Source organism: Coregonus lavaretus, assembly GCF_964263955.1.
Source record: "Coregonus lavaretus genome assembly, chromosome: 4".
NCBI lineage: Eukaryota > Metazoa > Chordata > Actinopteri > Salmoniformes > Salmonidae > Coregonus > Coregonus lavaretus.
Genome location: NC_139991.1, coordinates 13,304,961 through 13,325,456, shown reverse-complemented (window position 1 = coordinate 13,325,456; position 20,496 = coordinate 13,304,961). Strand labels below are relative to the sequence as shown.

General features: G+C 42.3%; 2 protein-coding genes across 3 annotated transcripts; one reads left to right on the top strand and one right to left on the bottom strand.

Moving 5' to 3' along the window:
- Positions 1-222: 222 nt before the first annotated feature.
- LOC311128472 (NEDD8-activating enzyme E1 regulatory subunit-like) lies at positions 223-5,415 on the bottom strand. 2 transcript variants are annotated; one of them, XM_084160631.1, is made up of 20 exons: positions 5,325-5,415; positions 4,826-4,929; positions 4,649-4,709; positions 4,497-4,527; positions 4,324-4,395; positions 3,928-4,007; positions 3,670-3,779; positions 3,429-3,538; positions 3,232-3,294; positions 3,070-3,133; positions 2,830-2,924; positions 2,634-2,693; positions 2,385-2,518; positions 1,960-2,035; positions 1,701-1,740; positions 1,380-1,466; positions 1,173-1,265; positions 924-1,038; positions 649-698; positions 223-516 (listed from the first exon to the last, which is right to left on the bottom strand). In XM_084160631.1, exons 1-20 carry the CDS (start codon positions 5,363-5,365, stop codon positions 407-409), a joined length of 1,596 nt encoding a protein of 531 aa, XP_084016757.1. In that variant the 5' UTR covers positions 5,366-5,415; the 3' UTR covers positions 223-406. The 2 variants fall into 2 exon arrangements, with proteins under 2 accessions (XP_084016757.1, XP_084016758.1); XM_084160632.1 differs by having other exon boundaries at positions 2,833-2,924.
- Positions 3,653-19,981, top strand: LOC311128474 (carbonic anhydrase 7-like). The gene is made up of 8 exons (XM_084160634.1): positions 3,653-3,735; positions 6,174-6,273; positions 6,912-7,109; positions 14,657-14,775; positions 15,016-15,111; positions 15,700-15,762; positions 15,930-16,085; positions 19,621-19,981. The coding sequence occupies exons 2-8, from the start codon at positions 6,237-6,239 to the stop codon at positions 19,741-19,743; spliced, it is 792 nt and encodes a 263-aa protein (XP_084016760.1). The 5' UTR covers positions 3,653-3,735; positions 6,174-6,236; the 3' UTR covers positions 19,744-19,981.
- Positions 19,982-20,496: the final 515 nt, after the last annotated feature.

The window sequence follows — 20,496 nt, the reverse complement described above, 5'->3', positions numbered from 1 at the left end:
GGGATCTAATGTACAGGTACACCACATGCATTTACCTCAAACTTCATTGTCTAGTTTAGTGCAGGATATCTTTAGAGGAAATAATTCAAACCCTGGGACATTTCTTGAATGGTTTGAATTTGGCAGGTAAAATATTAAAATGTCCTAATAAGCGCAACAATGTGAGAGCAAACCCATTAGAGTAAACCAGTCAGGACACAAACATTGAAAAGTAATCGGAAACAGTCCTTCAGAACTTCCTTTAACTTCATTCAGCAATAACAAAATAATACGTGGAAACATACAGTATGAACAGTGTTCCATCTACACAAACTTTCAGTTATCACTGCTACTACGCAGAAACTTTCCATTCATATATTTTACAGAGGGGTTAAGTGCATGTCATTAAGGAGGAAAATAGCTTCTTCTACAGCTGAAACGTGGCAGTTGTCTGGGACATGGCATTGTAGATGAACGTGTTGTTGAAGGGAACAAACTGACGAGTGATGATTTTGATGGCCTCTTGTGCAGCAGATCCTAAGGAAACACATTGAAAGCATATGGAAGATGGAACATTTGCACAAACTCCAAGAAAACAAATGTTTATCCCATAACAAAATAGTATGAGGATCCTAGACCATAATCGGCTCCAAGTCCTGTAGAACTCACCTCCCAAAAAGGATGCCACTGTGTGTGGCTCAGCAGCACCATAGCGACAGCTGTTGAAGAGCAAAGTGAAATAACATGTAGATTATTAAATCATGTTTCTCTCCTTGATGATAACCTCGTATACCCATTTTACAGTTAATGGAAATATAGTGGCTAAATTACAAATATAAACTGTAGTGAGGTTTCAGAGTGGGCTGTATGTCTGATATGAATTGTTAAAATGGCCATTGTCCCTGCACAGAACAGTTGACTTGACACTATGCACAAAAACGTACAACTCGTGGATGTAGTCATCTTTCACATTGACGTTGAGGCTGTACTCCTGCAGAAGGCTGTTCACACACAGCTTCAACTTGCTAATATCTTCTTCTACTTGGTAATTGTAGACACCTTCAAAAAGAGGAAAAACATATCACTGGAGATGGGCAGTTTAAAATGGCGGAACACAGTTTAGTTCTGCTGTGTGCTAGGTGGTGGTGACAGACAGTTGTGTTGGGGGCAGAGCTACGCCAGCCTAGCCGTACCTGGGTAGCGGGAGTGCTGCTGATAAAAACGGTCCACAGAGCGCAACATAAGGTACAGCACCATCTCCCCATCTGCACTGTCCATGCAGGAGGCTGAGGAGAGAGAGCAGTATCTTAGTATACACTACCAACACACATTATCAAAGGGACTCAAAAGAGAAACAATAAGCCAAATCAAGGTGGGAGTCGGTACGGTGTTGGACTTACTGATCTCATCTTTATTGACCGTCTCCACGCTGTATTCTTCAGCCAGAGACCTGCAGCGCACCACCCTCAGGAAGGCAGCGTTCTTACCTGCAGACCGAAACACACAGCACAAGGCCAGGCTCAACCTACTGGACAGTGTTCCCTTTCATCATGGGTTCATCAAAGTTCAGCCACACTACTGTATGACAAACAACACCTGACCGACATGACGCTTTGAGTTACTGTTCAATGAGTTAGAGTATCCCATTTACATTTCTGTCATATTACATGTCCTGTTCACGTTATATATGGCTGTGTGTGTGCGCTTGTCAGAATACTCACAGAATAGTTTGATGTCCTGCTCAGATATGCTCTCTGAAGGCTTTGGCAAGGAAAAAGACAAAGAAATCAACCCATTTCGCTAGATAATATCAGAAATTCAACCTTATTTTACAATTTATAAAAGGTAATAAAATGTTGATACTTATGCAGCACTTTCTATATTCAAAACAGTCGAGTACAACTGCTGGAGACTTACTATGTGTTTTTGACATCGCATGAGATTGACTATCCCTGAGACTGCAGAATAAGGTCCACATACCTTTCCAACAGACTGCAGGAGAGACTCTACATGCTTAGACACGACGGATGCATCTTGCATTGCCTTCTCTCTATAACTGAAAACATATGCCTGCATTAATGCCCAGGTCAGGACTATGATGATCATGCCAGCACAAAGCATACCTTGTGTTTGGGAAATAAGGTTAAGGCACAAGCAATCGTACACAACAGTCGAAATCTCAGCATCATATGGTTTGGCACATACAATTCTGCTATTCTACCATTTAACTATAGACATTGGTTTATGGTTTATTATGCAATGATTGTCCTCTCCTTGATATGCCCCGTCTCACAAGCACTGAGCTGTGCTCGCTATTAACTCATAAAGCAATTCATTGACTTTTTAATTAAATCGGTGGCTGGCTGCTTGCCATATAAATTAATAATATAATCATCACTCCCTACACATTCTGGAGGTTGATGAATTTCTCTGAGTCCGCAATCATGTCTGGAATGGAGCCACGCACAGGAAGGTTTCCGCCACCTTCGTTTTGCACAAACTCCCTCACTGCTCGCGTCATCACCCAGAAGGCTGGAGTCTGTGTATAACAGAGAAAGACAGAACAACAATCAGTCATGTATTAAACTTACTAATAAATAATTCACAGGATGCTTCAATCATGGCCTGAGTAGACATGTCATATTTAGACTCACCTGTGATGTAATGTCATTGCATTGCTCTCCATTGAAGATGTCGTCAACGCCACTCGAAATCTACAGAGTGGTGAGAGTGGAGTTAGCAGAGTTGACAGAGTACCAACATCCAGTGATCTCATACAACCAGCAGCACGGATTAACATAATACAGCTGAAAGGAGTGAGGGGGTTTAGGGGTGAGGTATGAGAAGTGCCACCTTGGTGGGGTTGAGGGCTGTGTTGACGTTCTTGATGGCCTCCTCAAAGTTCTCCTCATCCTCAGGAGTTCCCTTCTCATTCTTCAGGATTCCTGAGGAAACCAAGTATCATGAGAACACAAACCATTTACAGTCAGGCATAATCTGGATAAGATAGTGTCTGTAGACATTTAAAATTTGGTGAAAATGTAAAAATACAAATTACGTTTAAAAAAAAATCTATGTCAAGTGAAATACCTTGCCGAATAATCTGTTTGAAGGCCTCCTTCTCTTTGTAGTTCTTCGGTAACTGAAAATGGTGCTAGAAAGAAAATATGAAAATGTATTCATCGTCAGCTCTCTTGTACATCATAGGGTGCTGTAGAATGTACATTTGATTGTTAGTCACAGAAGAATTACCTCACTGAACCACTTTTCTAGGTATTTGGCAACGATGATGATCCATGGTGTATGACCGTGATCCTGCAGAATGCAAGAGCATAAGAAAATACATGAACCAGTGAGGACCAAATTGCAACTAAAATACAATGGCCTAAAAAATAAAAAATAAATAAAAAAAACCTGGCCAACAAACAGGGTCAACAGCCCAAACACACCTTCTTCCCCATTCCCTCCAAGTCGTAGGACTGGATGTGGTTCTTGAGCTCTGCAAAAGGTTGGTCAAGCCTCAGGTCCTCCAAGGCATTGTCTGGATGAGACTCAATCACTAGAAGAGAGAGTGATCGCAAACAACTTGTTTGAGTGTTTTCGATTAACTGCAAGAGAGCACTGACCTTGAGTGCTTGTCACCATTACTAGACACAGCAATACACGCATGACTCACAAGGTTTACTATACCTGTGTGCTCCTTCACTACTAGCCTCATGTAACCGACGAGGCCATACGTTCTACACACCAGGAAAGGTACGTTTGCATTCCACAACACTGACCCCAGTCTCAAACATGTGCTGTGAAAATAAAACCAAAATAATTTACACGACAAGAGAACGTTTTTATATTTGATGTTACTTTGTAAGATTATCATAAATATCAAATATTTACATTGAAATGTACGTCTATAGATAAATGTGTAAGAATAAGAGAAAGAAATCACACCTTTCTGGCAGCTGGACACCAATCACCAGGGTAAATCGGTGGAAGAACTCAGGGTCGTTGTCCAAGAGCTTGTCTGGGCTCTATAATGGAAAATAAAAGACCAGATCACAATAAGAGTTTGACAAATAATACTTTGATCTACTATAAGTGCTCTGCTTGTTTTAGAACACTCAGCAATCAATACACTCAGATAAGAATTGCACTTTGTGGGCAGTGAGACCCATCAATGGCTACTCAACTGGTGCAGCATTATAGTAAATCTATACCTTGATCGGAATTAACAAGATCTACCGCTAGACCCTGAGGATCTTTTTTCTCTGACAATTTGACAAAATCTGTGCAGGGAAAGCTGTGACAGGGAGAACTGCTGAACTGCTCATAGTTGAACACACAAACCTCCTCCACAAAGTTGCCAGATACATCAGTGTTCAGCTCCTGTAGCAGCTCTGTGGCAGCCTGGGCTCGATTCTGGAAAACACACCATCCGAGATGACTTGCTATGACATACTGCATGCAGGTAGAGCTTAGATATTGATAAAGTAGAACATCATTAGGTTATAATCGCTTACCCTTCCTATGCTGTTGTTGCTAAGAAAAAAGCTGAGTAGAAAAGAAAATGAAGTGAATTGAAGGTAAAGACAGTATATTGTATAAAACATTTTAAGATCAAAAGCGCTTCAATGAGGGGATAATACAAATAATAGGCCTATTACGTTCTTACTTATTCCCGACGTCTTCCCCGGAGACTTTGTGTCCATCGACAATAGTGAATGCTCCAATGCCTGAGGAAGAGAGCAATTCGCTTAGGTAGGCTAGCCTACTCATGCATTCCCTTAGAGCAGTGTTTTTCACTCCTGGTCATCGGGTCTTTTCTATTATCAAATATTTAAATATTTACCTGGAAGCACAAGGTTCTTCAGTATTTCAGTCCCAGATGCTGTGGAGTTGATCAGGCATACGTGTGCATTTTCAAGTTGTTCTTGGCCATGGTCTCCCCACAATCTGAAATGGAGTACAGGCCATCATAACAACAACGGCATGTTGCCAATCTCCTTGTCATCTCCAATGCCTTGTTATTTAGCTATTATCACATCTCATCTCGTATGGTAAATAGATGAGAACAAGGAACCCTTTTTGAGATTCAGTCAGTGAACTAGTATGTCAGTGAAGACTAGCTACAGTAGCTAGATATAATTTTACAGCATGCTAGCTGGCTATCATAGTTAACGTTAGCCCAAGAGAATAGACTATCAAGCATAAAGAGTTAACCTTACTGGGCTTGCTAGCATAGCTACGTTAGCTAGCTGCAGTCTGTCAGTGGAGATATATCTAACTCATGCAACGATAGGTTTAACAAATAATTCTATAATGTGCACAGAACTTCTACCTTTACATACCTCAATTGTCTATCGTATTTCTGCTCTTTAGTAGCTGCCATGATCCGCTTGGAGAAGAATCCCACCGGTTAATTTGATAGCTCCATTCGCTGATTCGATAGAGAGACAAGTGGCTGAACGCAGTTGTAAATTCAAAGCTGCACTTTCGATTTAACTACAGTTGACCACCAGAGGGAGAAGTAGAGAACATTCAATCGATTCAAACCTGCGCAAAATGTAATTCATTTATTCTGCCACAGTTGCCACCACCCATTCAGACTAATCAAGGAATTTGATTTACTACAGTTTTATAATATGGGTGCTGTACGGTGCATCACATGCCATCGTTTTTTGGCAGGTTTGAGGAAAACAATTATATATATATATATATATATATATATATATATATATATATATATATATATATATATATATATATATGTTAATACATTTTGAATTACATATTATAATAAGATGTGATGTGTTCTTTTAAATGCTATCTTGGTTATATAATCATAAATATTAGGTATGGGTTTAAGGTGGAAATGCAAAACAACACTATACCTATTGAAATATGTGCCATGCATTATCATGTGAGACATGTTACTTCATTAGTCCAGAGGAAAGTGTATCTTAATAGACTGCTTTACTAGGTCTAATTATCATAAATGAGGGGGTCTTTCTTTAGATGTTTTGAAGTACAGTAACATAAATCAAGCAGGGTAATTGTAAAGGGGGCGTGGCAAGGAAGGATGATTACGATTTGCCGTTCGTCGCCACCTGATCATCCTTCCCAACCTCCACTCCCAAACTTCATCAACACAGCTCACGCGCCAGCACTTGACTTTCGGCAATCCATTTATCCCATAGTTTCGTGCGGTCTGGGCTGTGAGTCAAGAGTCAGTCAGCATATCGATAAGGTGAATCCTCGCAATGACAGGACATCACTGGGGATACGGAGAGAAGGACGGTAAGTAAACCTACCAACCTGAGAGAGCATCACTATGTAGGCTACTGTAGAACACACGGCATCTCAGCGCTGACCTTGTTTGGGGACGCTCGTGCGCTGCGAGTGACTGCATTTGTCTCTATTAATATTAATATTTGATTAAATACTTTTCTATTGGCAATAGGCTATAATCACATCCATGTTTTGAACAATGTCGCCTCGGACCTTATTATTAAGAAGCGACAGGTGACTGATTGGCTTATAAAAAAAAAAAAAATTACATCTTGTTTGCTACCTTCTGGGTGGAGATCTCGCAGGGATATTCTCAGACAGTAGTGCTAACATTGAGAGATACAGTAAATGTTAATACGAGATCAGCCCAATTATCCTTATCCTGCATGACACCTTATTTAGCCTCAATTCAACTAGCAGGTCCTAGCAAGTCTGAGTTCTAGGAGAGTCTATCAGAATTGTAAAGGGACTGAGACCCATGATCAGTGTGTTGATTGATGCAGCAACCTAGAAAGTTATGTCCTGGTGTGAAATTGAGAATGTCGTGTTTTTCTTCTGAGGTTTTTTTGTAAAATGGTGAATGAATGGATCTGATCTCCTTTCTTTACATTCTGTCATGTCCAGCTCTGACAATCTTTGTTTCTAAGGTCCAGATGCATGGCACAAAGACTACCCAATCGCCCAGGGCAATCGCCAGTCTCCCATAGACATAGTTCCTGAGGAGACTGTATACGATGCCACCCTTCCTCCCATATTCGTCTCCTACGACCACTGCAACTCAATCAACATCTGCAACAACGGCCACTCTGTGACCGTGGAGTTTGATGACACCGATGACAAAACAGGTAACAGCAACAGAGGGGAAGAGATCTCTATAGACCATATAATCATCTCTAAGTGGAAACCCTCTCTCACAGAGGAAATGCAAACAGAAATACAAGCAATATTGAGATGCAGTGTTGTTTCAGATTCGATCATCGACCCTTCAACTTTGACTGAGTGTGAAAGTCAGCCAGCCCAGGAGGTATTTATCACTGATGTACAGTGCCTTTGGAAAGTATTCAGACACCTCAACTTTTTCCACATTTTGTTACGTTACAGCCTTATTCTAAAATTGATTAAAAATATAAAAGATCCTCAGCAATCTACACACAATACCCCATAATGACAAAGCGAAAACAGGTTTTTAGAAAATGTTGCACATTTATTAAAAATACAAAACAGAAATACCTTAAATTCCGTAAGTATTCAGACCTTTTCCTATGAGGCTCTAAAATGAGCTCAGGTGCATCCTGTTTACGTTGATCATCCTTGATGTTTCTACAACTTGATTGGAGTCCACCTGTGGTAAATTCAATTGACTGGACATGATTTGGAAAGGTACACACGTGTCTATATAAGGTCCCACAGTTGACAGTGCATGTCAGAGCAAAAACCAAACCATGAGGTCGAAGGAATGGTTCTTAGAGCACCGAGACAGGATTGTGTCGAGGCACAGATCTGGGGAAAGGTACCAACGCATTTCTGCAGCATTGAAGGTCCCCAAGAACACAGTGGCCTCCATCATTCTTAAATGGAAGAACTTTGGAACAACCAAGACACTTTCTAGAGCTGGCTGCCCTGCCAAACTGAGCAATCGGGGAAGAAGGGCCTAAATGACTACCGACCCGTAGCACTCACATCTGTAGCCATGAAGTGCTTTAAAAGGCTGGTCATGGCTCACATCAACACCATTATCCCAGAAACCCTATACACACTCCAATTTGCATACCGCCCCAACAGATCCACAGATGATGCAATCTCTATTGCACTCCACACTGCCCTTTCCCACCTGGACAAGGGAACACTTACGTGAGAATACTATTCATTGACTACAGCTCAGCGTTCAACACCATAGTGCCCTCAACGCTCATCACTAAGCTAAGGCCCTCAAAAAGTTATACAGCTGCACCATCGAGAGCATCCTGACTGGTTGCATCACTGCCTGGTATGGCAACTGTTCGGCCTCCGACCGCAAGGCACTACAGAGGGTAGTGTGTGCGGCCCAGTACATCACTGGGGCCAAGCTTCCTGCCATCCAGGACCTCTATACCAGGCAGTGTCAGAGGAAGGCCCTAAAAATGGTCAAAGACTCCAGCCACCCAAGTCCTAGACTGTTCTCTCTGCTACCACACGGCAAGTGGTACCGGAGCGCCAAGTCTAGATCCAAAAGGCTTCTTAACAGCTTCTACCCCCAAGCCATAAGACTCCTGAACAGCTAATCATGGCTACCCGGACTATTTGAGTTGCCCCTCCACCCCAACCCCCTCTTTTACGCTTCTGCTACTCTGTTTATTATTTATGCATAGTCACTTTAACTCTACCCACATGTACATATTACCTTAATTACCTCGACTAACCGGTGCCCCCGCACATTGACTCTGTACCGGTACCCCCTGTATATAGCCTCCCTACTGTTATTTTATTTTACTGCTGCTCTTTAATTATTTGCTATTTTTTACTTAACACTTTTTTTTTCTTAACTGCATTGTTGGTTAAGGGCTTGTAAGTAAGCATTTCACTGTAAGGTCTACACCTGTTGTATTCGGCGCATGTGGCAAATACAATTTGATTTGATTTAGTCAGGGAGGTAACCAAGAACCCGATGGTCACTCTGACAGAGCTCTAGAGTTCCTCTGTGGAGATGGGAGAACCTTCCAGAAGGACAACCATCTCTGCAGAACTACACCAATCAGGCCTTTATGGTAGAGTGGCCAGATGGAAGCCACTCCTCAGTAGAAGGCACATGACAGCCCGCTTGGAGTTTGCCAAAAGGCACCTGAAGACTCTGACCATGAGAAACAAGATTGAACTTTTTGGCCTGAATGTCAAGCGTCACGTCTGGAGGAAACCTGGCACCATCCCTACGGTGAAACATGGTGGTGGCAGCATCATCCTGTGCGGATGTATTTCAGCAGCAGGGACTGGGAGACTAGTCAGGATCGAGGGAAAGATGAACAGAGCAAAGTACAGAGAGATCATTGATTAAAAACCTGCTCCAGAGCGCTCAGGACCTCAGACTGGGGTGAAGGTTCACCTTCCAACACAACAACGACCCTAAGTACACAGCCAAAACAATGAAGGAGTGGCTTCGGGACAAGTCTCTGAATGTCCTTGAGTGGCCAAGCCAGAGCCCAGACTTGAACCCGATCGAACCCCTCTGGAGAGACCTGGATATAGCTGTGCAGCAACGCTCCCCATCGAACCTGACAGAGCTTGAGAGGATCTGCAGAGAGGAATGGGAGAAACTCCCCAAATACAGGTGTGCCAAGCTTGTAGCATCTTACCGAAGAAGAATCGAGGCTGTAATCGCTGCCAAAGGTGCTTCAACAAAGTACTGAGTAAAGGGTCTGAATACTTAAGCAAATGTGATATTTTTTATTTTTAGTACATTTGCAAACATTTCTAAAAACCTGTTTTTGCTTTGTCATTATGGGATATTGTGTGTAGATTGATGAGATGAAAAAAACAATTTAATCAATTTTAGAATAATGCTGTAACGTAACAACATGTGGAAAAAGTTAAGGGGTCTGAATACTTTCTGAATGCACTGTATATCACTGTGGCGGGTGGGTGGTTGTTTCTGGGCACCTCTATCACTCATCACTTTGACATTAACCAACACAACCACTGTATTGGTAAGGGGACACCATTATGTTATGGGTACTGTGTAGTAGTACTATCATGCTATAACCACCACCCTTGCATGCACATGTGACACTTATTTAGTGGATGCAATTCTACCTACGTATGCAGATCAATCCTTTATTACAAAGGTTAGCTTACACTTTACATGGTCTTAGTCAGTGTTGTTGTGTTTATGATTCAAAGTTCACTGACACCAGATTCTCCACCTTCGTCCATTCTGAGCAGTGTAGTAGGTTGTGGAAGCCTAATGCCCTACATTATACAGCATTTACTTTTATTGCCAGGAAACCTCAACTGTTCAATATTATCCATTCAAAATATGTTTTGGATTTGCGCACTCAATCACAACCACCATCAAAACGTGGTTGATGGATAGACCACCTAAATTTGTATATCATTAAGGCCACTCCTACTGGACTGTATGATTCAGTGAGATGTGTTTTGGTGGATATAGTGAAGCCAGTATTTAACTGTAGGAGTGTCTGTCTGCCAGAGCAGACATCTGACCACATCAGGTAATCTTCAGGGTTGTGTCATATCTGTTTTTAAACTGACAGTCCAAGTAAACAAAGTCATAGACAAATGAAAAATGGGGAGAGCTGCTTTGCTTCTGTGGCATCAAAAGGTCATTGGAACCAAGGGTCTGAAGAGAATGACAACCAAATAAGTTGAGGCTTGTATCTTGAAAAGTGGTCAAACTGAAAGCCTACAAAAAAAAGGCGTTCTACCTCAATTACCTCATACCCCTGCACATGGACTCAGTCCTGGTACCCTGTGTATATAGCCAAGTTATCATGGACTCAGTCCTGGTACCCTGTGTATATAGCCAAGTTATCATGGACTCAGTACTGGTACCCTTTGTATATAGCCAAGTTATCATGGACTCAGTACTGGTACCCTGTGTATATAGCCAAGTTATCATGGACTCAGTACTGGTACCCTGTGTATATAGCCAAGTTATCATGGACTCAGTACTGGTAACGTGTGTATATAGCCAAGTTATCATGGACTCAGTACTGGTACCCTGTGTATATAGCCAAGTTATCATGGACTCAGTACTGGTACCCTGTGTATATAGCCAAGTTATCGTTACTCATTGTGGATTTTTCCCTTGTTATTATATTTCTATATTTTACTCTGAATTGTTGGGAAGGGCCCATAAGCAAGCATTTCACTGTTAGTCTACACCAGTTGTTTACGAAGCATGTGACAAATTCATTTGATTTGAAAAAGGCCCTCCTCAAAAGGAAAATACAAGCCACAACTGATTTTGTTTTCAGTCTTAAAGTGTGGCTGTTTGGCTAAGGTGCAGATCATTATGAAAACAAATTCACAGAAGCCAAACAAAGAAGTTCCATTCTGCATGACATGGTCTTATGATGGATAGGATTCCCTATCTTTTCACCATCAGGGACTGTTTGGAAGTTTCACACCTAGGCATGCCCATTTGTCCTGTTTCCTTTTTGTGGTTGTGTCCTCTCTCGTGTGTGTGTGTGTGTGAGTGTACCTTTTGTACATGTGTGTACATGCCTAGTGTATCATTAACTCAGGAAATGTATGAACATGCTCTAAAGCACACATTACCCAGGTGCCACATTATCTTATCCACCCAACCATTTCATGCGGATGAATTATTTGACGCATGAAAAAAGTCACAACCGGTCTGATGGAAACAGAAATGCAGGTACAATTTTATAAATGTCAACAGACAATTTGTCCCTTCGACATGGTGTGATTATTATTTTTTTGTGTAGGTAAAATGTATTATGCGAGAAATGGCGGTGGAAACGCCTTTGCGCAAACATTGATATAATAACCATCATATCGAAGCAAACGCGATGATATGTTGTGTGGTACTCCCACTACGACTCAGGAAAGCATGCAGTTTATTAGGCTACTGATGAAGTAAGTTATGATGAACATCACAGGGTGGTGAAAGTGCACAGTGATGAGCTTGATTAGGGTTGCAAAGCTACTGGTAGTTTACCAAAGTTACCGGAATCTTCAGAAATGTTGGTAAATAACAGAAAATACAGTGCATTCGGAAAGTATTCAGACCCCTTGACTTTTTGACAATGAGGGGAGAAGGGCCTTGGTCAGGGAGATGGTCACTCTGACAGAGCTCCAGAGTTCCTCTGTAGAGATGGGAGAACCTTCCAGAAGGACAACCATCTCTGCAGCACTCCACCAATCAGGCCTTTATGGTAGAGTGGCCAGACGGAAGCCACTCCTCAGTAAAAGGCACATGACAAAATGTGGAAAAAGTCAAGGGGTCTGAATACTTTCCGAATGCACTGTATATGCCAATCTATTGTAATTTTTACTTGAATACGTTTTTTAAAAAATTGTGTGTTTATGTATATATATATATATATATATATATATATATATATATATATATGTATGTATTTAAAAAATATATCGGTCTCCAAATTGTCCATTAATTGCTAGTAGATAGACCATATGGTTCAAGAGAAAATAGCCTAATTAATAAAAAAAGCATCTAATCAACAATGTTTTTACAACTGCCACCAGTTTGACAACAAATACATTGACAACAAATACATTGACAACAAATACACACTGACATAGCAAAATAAATGTGTAAAAACAAATATAAAGGATATTTCATGCTGAAACCCTCACATTTTAACACCAATGGTATTCACTAAGCTGATGGTTTATATTTAGGATAATGTTTTACAGCTGTCATTGTTTTATTTGAAAATCTTATTGAATTATTTCATATATTTTACATGTGATAAGGCCACACAGAGGGCCAGAGATAATTAGACACCAAAAAAAATCTGAAGTACCCAAAAGGGCCAGTAGTTGTCTTGTGATAGATTACATAAAATCCTTGCAAGATTCACCAATTCTGGTAGTTTACTGGTAATATACCTTGCCTTTGCAACACTAAGCTTGATGCTCCTTTCCAATAAATATCGAGGGTCTTATTCTGGTGACGTGATGATCGATGCTAGGCTGCCCTTTGACAAATAAAAATAATATTGCTCTTATCCATAATAATCTCATGTAGGTAGACTACCAGCACTGTGTCTGCCAGCTGTTGGCTAGAGCACACGTGCCAAGACCAGAGTGGGCACATTTAGCTATATAATGCAACAGTTTTTGTGACAAAACCATCAGTAGAGTTGAAAATGCGATGGAAACCCATTTAACTTGTATTTTTTATTTGGTACAGGGGAATTTAGCCGCAAAAGTAATTTTTATGTGCAATACGTCATCACTCACACAATAAGTCTGTTTGATGGAAACTCATCTCTGGTGGGAAAATGATTTTAGAATATTAACATAAAAATCTGTCACCAATTAGATGGAAGGAAACCTCGCTTGTGACACCGCTCTCTGGCATTCTCTTCATCTGCCATCACAAATCATTTTTCACTTACTGCCCTGGCCTCCCTGGAACTCTTCAGTAAAGCAAAAATTATCCTAAACTGTCACTAGCAGAGCCCAGCCCAGACACTGTCTATCCCGGGGACCTTATCTTCAGCACCACCCCTATTAGATTACAGTTAGTGACAGGACAAATCCTCAGCAAATCAGGACGCACGCTCAAAATACACTAATTTGTCTTATGTCAGGTAAGGTATTCACGAAGACATGCAGTTGTTGTAATACAGTACCTGTTTATAATATAATAATATACATTTACATTGTAGTCATTTAGCAGACGCTCTTATCCAGAGCGACTTACAGGAGCAATTAGGGTTAAGTGCCTTGCTCAAGGGCACATTTACGTCATTTAGCAGACGCTCTTATCCAGAGCGACTTACAAATTGGTGCATTCACCCTATAGCCAGTGGGATAACCACTTTCCAATTTTATTTCTTTATTTATTTTGGGGGGGGGGGGGGGGGGGGGGTAGAAGGATTACTTTATCCTATCCCAGGTATTCCTTAAAGAGGTGGGGTTTCAAATGTCTCCGGAAGGTGGTGAGTGACTTTTAGCAGACGCTTTTATCCAAAGCGACTTACAGTCATGCGTGCATACATTTTTTTTGTGTATGGGTGGTCCCGGGGATCGAACCCACTACCTTGGCGTTACAAGCGCCGTGCTCTACCAGCTGAGCTACAGAGGACCACGCTTTTAGCCAGAGGACGCACCATTTAGCCAAATGCTCTCTAGTACTAATCCAGGCTCTGTCGTAGCCGGCCGTGACCGGGAGACCCATGGGGCGGCGCGCAATTGGCCCAGCGTCGTCCAGGGTAGGGGAGGGAATGGCCGGCAGGGATGTAGCTCAGTTGATAGAGCATGGTGTTTGCAACGCCAGGGTTGTGGGTTCGATTCCCACAGGGGGTATGAAAAAATAAAATAAAATAATGTAAGTCGCTCTGGATAAGAGCGTCTGCTAAATGACGTAAATGTAATGTAAATGTACTGTAGGTAGACAGTTATTAGGGAGAGTAGTAAACAGTGTGGTTGTGGGGCAAGGCGCCTTATGTGTCTGTCGGTGTCATCTGTCTGTATCAGCTTAGAGAGAGTGATTTAATGAGCAGTGGCAGGTGTTGCCAGGTTGAGTCGCTCTTCCAGGCCTGGTGTGTGTGTGGTGGTGGTGGTGGTTCTTGCCTGCCTGTCTGCCTGTCTGGTGTGTTGTGGCCTGCAGTGGTACCATGCCAGGTATAGGAGCATAGAGGCATGGCAGTGGCTGACTGATGTCTCTCCTCTACTGCCCTGACAGTAATCAGGGCAGGCCCCCTTGACAACGCCTACCGGCTGAAACAGTTCCACTTCCACTGGGGCGGGAAGGGCAGCCACGGCTCCGAGCACACCGTCGGAGGGAAGACCTACGCTTCAGAGGTGAGCGTTTTCCCCCTAATCACACAGAGGGAGCCTAGGTAACCCCATCTTCCCAGATATACATCTACATCTATATTAGCCCAAGAAGTAGTTTTCCCTTCTCTGGTTCGGTTGACCTCTATACTGGGTAACTGGTTTGTTTAGTACCCGAGACAAAGAGGCTGTGTTTCCCTGAATGTGGGTGCTTGGCTCAAGCTTGTCCCTAACCCTGCTGCCCCTCCTCCCTGTTTCCTCCTGCAGCTTCATCTGGTGCACTGGAACGCAGACAAGTACAAAACATTTGGGGAGGCAGCGGCAGCCCCCGATGGCCTGGCTGTCCTTGGCATCTTTTTAGAGGTGAGATGATCTCTCCCGGGGTACCCCCGCTTCCCACCTTCCCCCCCCCTGCACCAGCCAGCAGCTGTTAATCTGTCAGCCAATAAATTGCTTTGGAATTGAATCTCTTTCTGCTTCACCAGGGCTGTTTTACAGGCATTAGACTGAAGACCAGCAATCACTGAAGGAACAATGTAAAAACATGTTATGATATTATGTCTGAACAGAGATGACAAAAACATTTCACACGTATTTGTGTTGAAAATTGTTCAATCATACTAGTACCGTGTGGAAAATATGTGGCACATGCTTTTATATACAATGTATTTATATAATATAAAGTATATAATTTATGTGTTTATGAAATATATCTTATTGATAACACATTGATGTATACACTGACTGTACAAAACATTAAGAACACCTGAGTATGCATACAGTACATGATGGTCAAAAAAACATTTCAATATATCATTGTGGCAATGTCTGTATAATCTACTGTATATATTTAGAATGTTAATGGAAAGCATACTATTTTCTCAGATATGACAATCTGGTTGGGCTAATGTTTGAATGTTGAGATAAAAAGGGAACGTGTTTTGTTTACAGATCGGAGATGAACACAGAGGTTTACACAAGATAACAGATGCTTTATACATGGTGAGGTTTAAGGTAAGTCCGACATAATGTAAAAGAATGATTCACTTGATGAGTTACTTGAATGATTCAACAGGGCATTTAAAATATGTTTTATAATGTTGATACTTTGATAAAATACTCATCTTTAGTGTAGCATAATCAATATTTCTCATGCTATTCTTTGTTCTATTTGCACACAGGGAAGCGTTGCAGATTTCAAAGGTTTCAATCCCAAGTGCCTCCTACCTAACAGCCTACACTTCTGGACCTACCTGGGTTCATTGACCACGCCACCTCTTCACGAGAGTGTCACCTGGATCGTTCTGAAGGAGCCAATCATAGTCTCAGAGAAACAGGTGGGAGCCCTCACCATCTGGTAGGGGTGAATCAGTACCACCTGGGCCTAACCAATATGGAGATATCTCTGCCTATGGAAATGTGGGGTCTCTGCTTCGGGAAACCACAGTGAACCACTGCTTTTGTCGTGATGTAAATTATAAACCATTTGAATGACAGTTCTCTGCCCTGGTGGTGGGTGTTCTGCCCTTCCTCTGCCCTTCCTCCATCAACACCAGAGAAAAGTTCAAGAAAGAAAAAGGCACTGAGATTTTTACACTGATTCATGTTGAAGTGTGGGAGTTTCTGAAGGTATTCTTCTGAACCACTGAAATTGATAAGTAAAACTATGTCAAGGTTCACTTTGTGATGGCTCACTTGCAACACTATGTCTGCGTTTACACAGGCAGCCCAATTGTGATCTTTTTTTCCACTAATTGGTCTTTTGACCAATCACATCAGATATTTTCAGATCAGCTCTGAAAAAGATCTGATGTGAAAAGATCTGATACCTCAAAAGACCAATTAGTGAAAAAAATATCAGAATTGGGCTGCCTGCGTAAATTCAGCCTATCTGTTTTACAATAGACCAATTCAGTTCTCTCCTCTTTTCATTGTGAATGGTTAATGATTTGAAACATCAATATAGTTGCTTATCAATATGAAGGCTTTATGACCATCAGTGAGTGAGCTGGGTTTGTCCTTGAGCCGTCTTTGATGTTACTGCGGCTGGGCTTTGATTGGAGGATGCCAGGGTAGTGGGCTCAGGCGTGGTTGTGAGTGGATTACTGCATGTGTGGCTTGGATGCCATGCAGTCCCTCTGTGTGTGTGTGTGTGTGTGTGTGTGTGTGTGTGTGTGTGTGTGTGTGTGTGTGTGTGTGTGTGTGTGTGTGTGTGTGTGTGTGTGTGTGTGTGTGTGTGTGTGTGTGTGTGTGTGTGTGTGTGTGTGTGGAGGGCTGCAGCAGTGGCCTGCTGTAATCCTAGTGGGAACCCTAGATGTGAAAGACCTCTTTGTGGATCCAGGTGCCACAAGTCACAGCTTAAGCTCCATTCAAACAGTGGGCATTACCCCCAAGCTCGTGACAGTCACGCACACACCGAGATTCTTTACTATGTAGCTGTGCAGTGCAGTGAGGGAAAAAAGTATTTGATCCCCTGCTGATTTTGTACGTTTGCCCACTGACAAAGACATGATCAGTCTATAATTTTAATGGTAGGTTTATTTGAACAGTGAGAGACAGAATAACAACAAAAAAATCCAGAAAAACGCATGTCAAAAATTTTATAAATTGATCTGCATTTAATGAGAGAAATAAGTATTTGACCCCTCTGCAAAACATGACTTAGTACATGGTGGCAAAACCCTTGTTGGCAATCACAGAGGTCAGACGTTTCTTGTAGTTGGCCACCAGGTTTGCACACATCTCAGGAGGGATTTTGTCCCACTCCTCTTTGCAGATCTTCTCCAAGTCATTAAGGTTTCGAGGCTGACGTTTGGCAACTCGAACATTCAGCTCCCTCCACAGATTTTCTATGGGATTAAGGTCTGGAGACTGGCTAGGCCACTCCAGGACCTTAATGTGCTTCTTCTTGAGCCACTCCTTTGTTGCTTTGGCCATGTGTTTTGGGTCATTGTCATGCTGGAATACCCATCCACGACCCATTTTCAATGCCCTGGCTGAGGGAAGGAGGTTCTCACCCAAGATTTGACGGTACATGGCCCCGTCCATCGTCCCTTTGATGCGGTTAAGTTGTCCTGTCCCCTTAGCAGAAAAACACCCCCAAAGCATAATGTTTCCACCTCCATGTTTGACGGTGGGGATGGTGTTCTTGGGGTCATAGGCAGCATTCCTCCTCCTCCAAACACGGCGAGCTGAGTTGATACCAAAGAGCTCGATTTTGGTCTCATCTGACCACAACACTTTCACCCAGTTCTCCTCTGAATCATTCAGATGTTCATTGGCAAACTTCAGACGGCCCTGTATATGTGCTTTCTTGAGCAGGGGGACCTTGCGGGCGCTGAAGGATTTCAGTCCTTCACGGCGTAGTGTGTTACCAATTATTTTCTTAGTTACTATGGTCCCAGCTGCCTTGAGATCATTGACAAGATCCTCCCGTGTAGTTCTGGGCTGATTCCTCACCGTTCTCATGATCATTGCAACTCCACGACGTGAGATCTTGCATGGAGCCCCAGGCCGAGGGAGATTGACAGTTCTTTTGTGTTTCTTCCATTTGCGAATAATCGCACCAACTGTTGTCACCTTCTCACCAAGCTGCTTGACGATGGTCTTGTAGCCCATTCCAGCCTTGTGTAGGTCTACAATCTTGTCCCTGACATCCTTGGAGAGCTCTTTGGTCTTGGCCATGGTGGAGTGTTTGGAATCTGATTGATTGATTGATTGCTTTTGTGGACAGGTGTCTTTTATACAGGTAACAAACTGAGATTAGGAGCACTCCCTTTAAGAGTGTGCTCCTAATCTCAGCTCGTTACCTGTATAAAAGACACCTGGGAGCCAGAAATCTTTCTGATTGAGAGGGGGTCAAATACTTATTTCCCTCATTAAAATGCAAATCAATGTATAACATTTTTGACATGCGTTTTTCTGGATTTTTTTGTTGGTATTCTGTCTCTCACTGTTCAAATAAACCTACCATTAAAATTATAGACTGATCATTTCTTTGTCAGTGGGCAAACGTACAAAATCAGCAGGGGATCAAATACTTTTTTCCCTCACTGTATTCTCTGAATTACTGTAGACTCCCTTGCAGGTGCTCATATAGCTTGAAAGGAGAGTGAGTCTATCTACTCTAATGGTGTAATTGGCTAATAGACCATCTAATTTAATTAATTTAAAATATTTACTGTATGCTTAGTAGTTCTAATTAATTCAAAGCACATGCTTCTATAGCTAAATGGCTAATTGAAGACCCATTTATTAACCCAGAGATTGTCTCGTCTTCTTTTTTTGGAGTTGTTTTATTAACATGAATCATCAAGAAAGTAGGCTACAGCCTTAGGACAATAAGTGAATACTGTGTCAGGGATCTGGTGTTATGGATGTGGAGCAGTAGACTGTTTGATGAAGTCGGGGTGCATACCCAGCTCTGCTCCATTATGACCGGCTGTTTACCAGGGAGGTGACTGCATGCCTTCCAGGTCCCCTCCTGGGCTGGCCCTGTTTTGTGTTCTTAGCCTTTTTGCAAGGGCACTGGGAAACGTAATTAAAGTCAGCTTTGGCCCATCGGCATGCTGTCTGCATACCTCTGTTCCTGGCCTGGCTGATTGGGCTGGCCCTGGGAGCACAGACCTGATCCCTCCCTGCTCCCTCGCTGTTCTTGGTGTAGGACTCCAGGGCACAATCCTTTGATCCCTGGGAGCTGGTTAACATGATGGATGGAAGTGTTTTGGCCTTTTTAATTGTGAAATTCTTTGGGGATACTCAGCAGGGAAAAGCCCTTCTTACATAAGAGGGTATTATGATGTTTTCCACCCTCAGACACTGCAGCCAGGGACTATAAGGTGTTTATTTCTGTCTACAAACATCTCTCCACAGATGGGAAAGTTCAGGATGCTGCTCTTCAGCGGAGAGGAGGAAGAGAGCAGGAAACGCATGGAGAACAACTTCCGACCCCCTCAACCCTTGAAAGGCAGGAAGGTGCTAGCATCCTTTGACTGACATGACTGTAAATGACCTCCAGGTGGCATAGACAAAGTGTGGTCTATTATATGCGAGAGTGAATGTCTGAATAGCGTTTATTCTCAACCTTGAATATCCTGGCCTGAGTTTTACTACTGATGATGAATAGAGAACAAGGGGTATGAAACGGCACATCTCCCTCTACTGGTCAATTACCTTCAACAGCACTTTAATTGAATGTCAGATGCCAATATCAACATTTGAATCAGTCATAATGACTATGTGCCCTCTGCACAGCTCTATATTTTGAAACATAAATTAGTAGTGATCTGTAAAAAATTCATGAAGTGAAAGATATTGCTCACATAGCCATCCAGACATTACCTTGACAGAATACAGCGTAATGTATGTAACTCTGTAGCTAATACATTTTTATCTGATTGTACCTTTTCAAGCAAAAGTCAACGTGGCCTCAAATGGGAGTAGTGAAAAGCATTTAAGTCAATGAACAGTCACACTCACACACACACAAACACACACACCATTTTCCATCCAGGCTGCTAGTGTTTCTATGCAAGGTGCCATATCTTCTTCCCAAGAGTTTAGCCACACCTTATCCACCATTGGAAGATGACGCCAGTGCTCTGTAACATGTTGTCTGAATCCTGACAGCCTTTTGATGTTAATCTATGTTGATCCATATTTAGCTGGGCTATTGCAGCTGGATCCACATTGTCCTTTGTTGCCATAGATACTTTAACCCAACAACCACAACTGTAGGTGGAATTCGAT

Coding starts and splice junctions, on each gene's coding strand:
- LOC311128472 (XM_084160631.1), bottom strand. CDS start 5,365: ATGGCAGCTACTAAAGAGCAGAAATACGATAGACAATTGAG. Junction 4,710..4,825: donor GAAGAACCTTGTGCTTCCAG/GTAAATATTTAA, acceptor TCTCTTCCTCAG/GCATTGGAGCATTCACTATT. Junction 2,925..3,069: donor CAAACAGATTATTCGGCAAG/GTATTTCACTTG, acceptor TGGTTTCCTCAG/GAATCCTGAAGAATGAGAAG.
- LOC311128474 (XM_084160634.1), top strand. CDS start 6,237: ATGACAGGACATCACTGGGGATACGGAGAGAAGGACG. Junction 15,763..15,929: donor TATACATGGTGAGGTTTAAG/GTAAGTCCGACA, acceptor ATTTGCACACAG/GGAAGCGTTGCAGATTTCAA. Junction 16,086..19,620: donor TCATAGTCTCAGAGAAACAG/GTGGGAGCCCTC, acceptor ATCTCTCCACAG/ATGGGAAAGTTCAGGATGCT.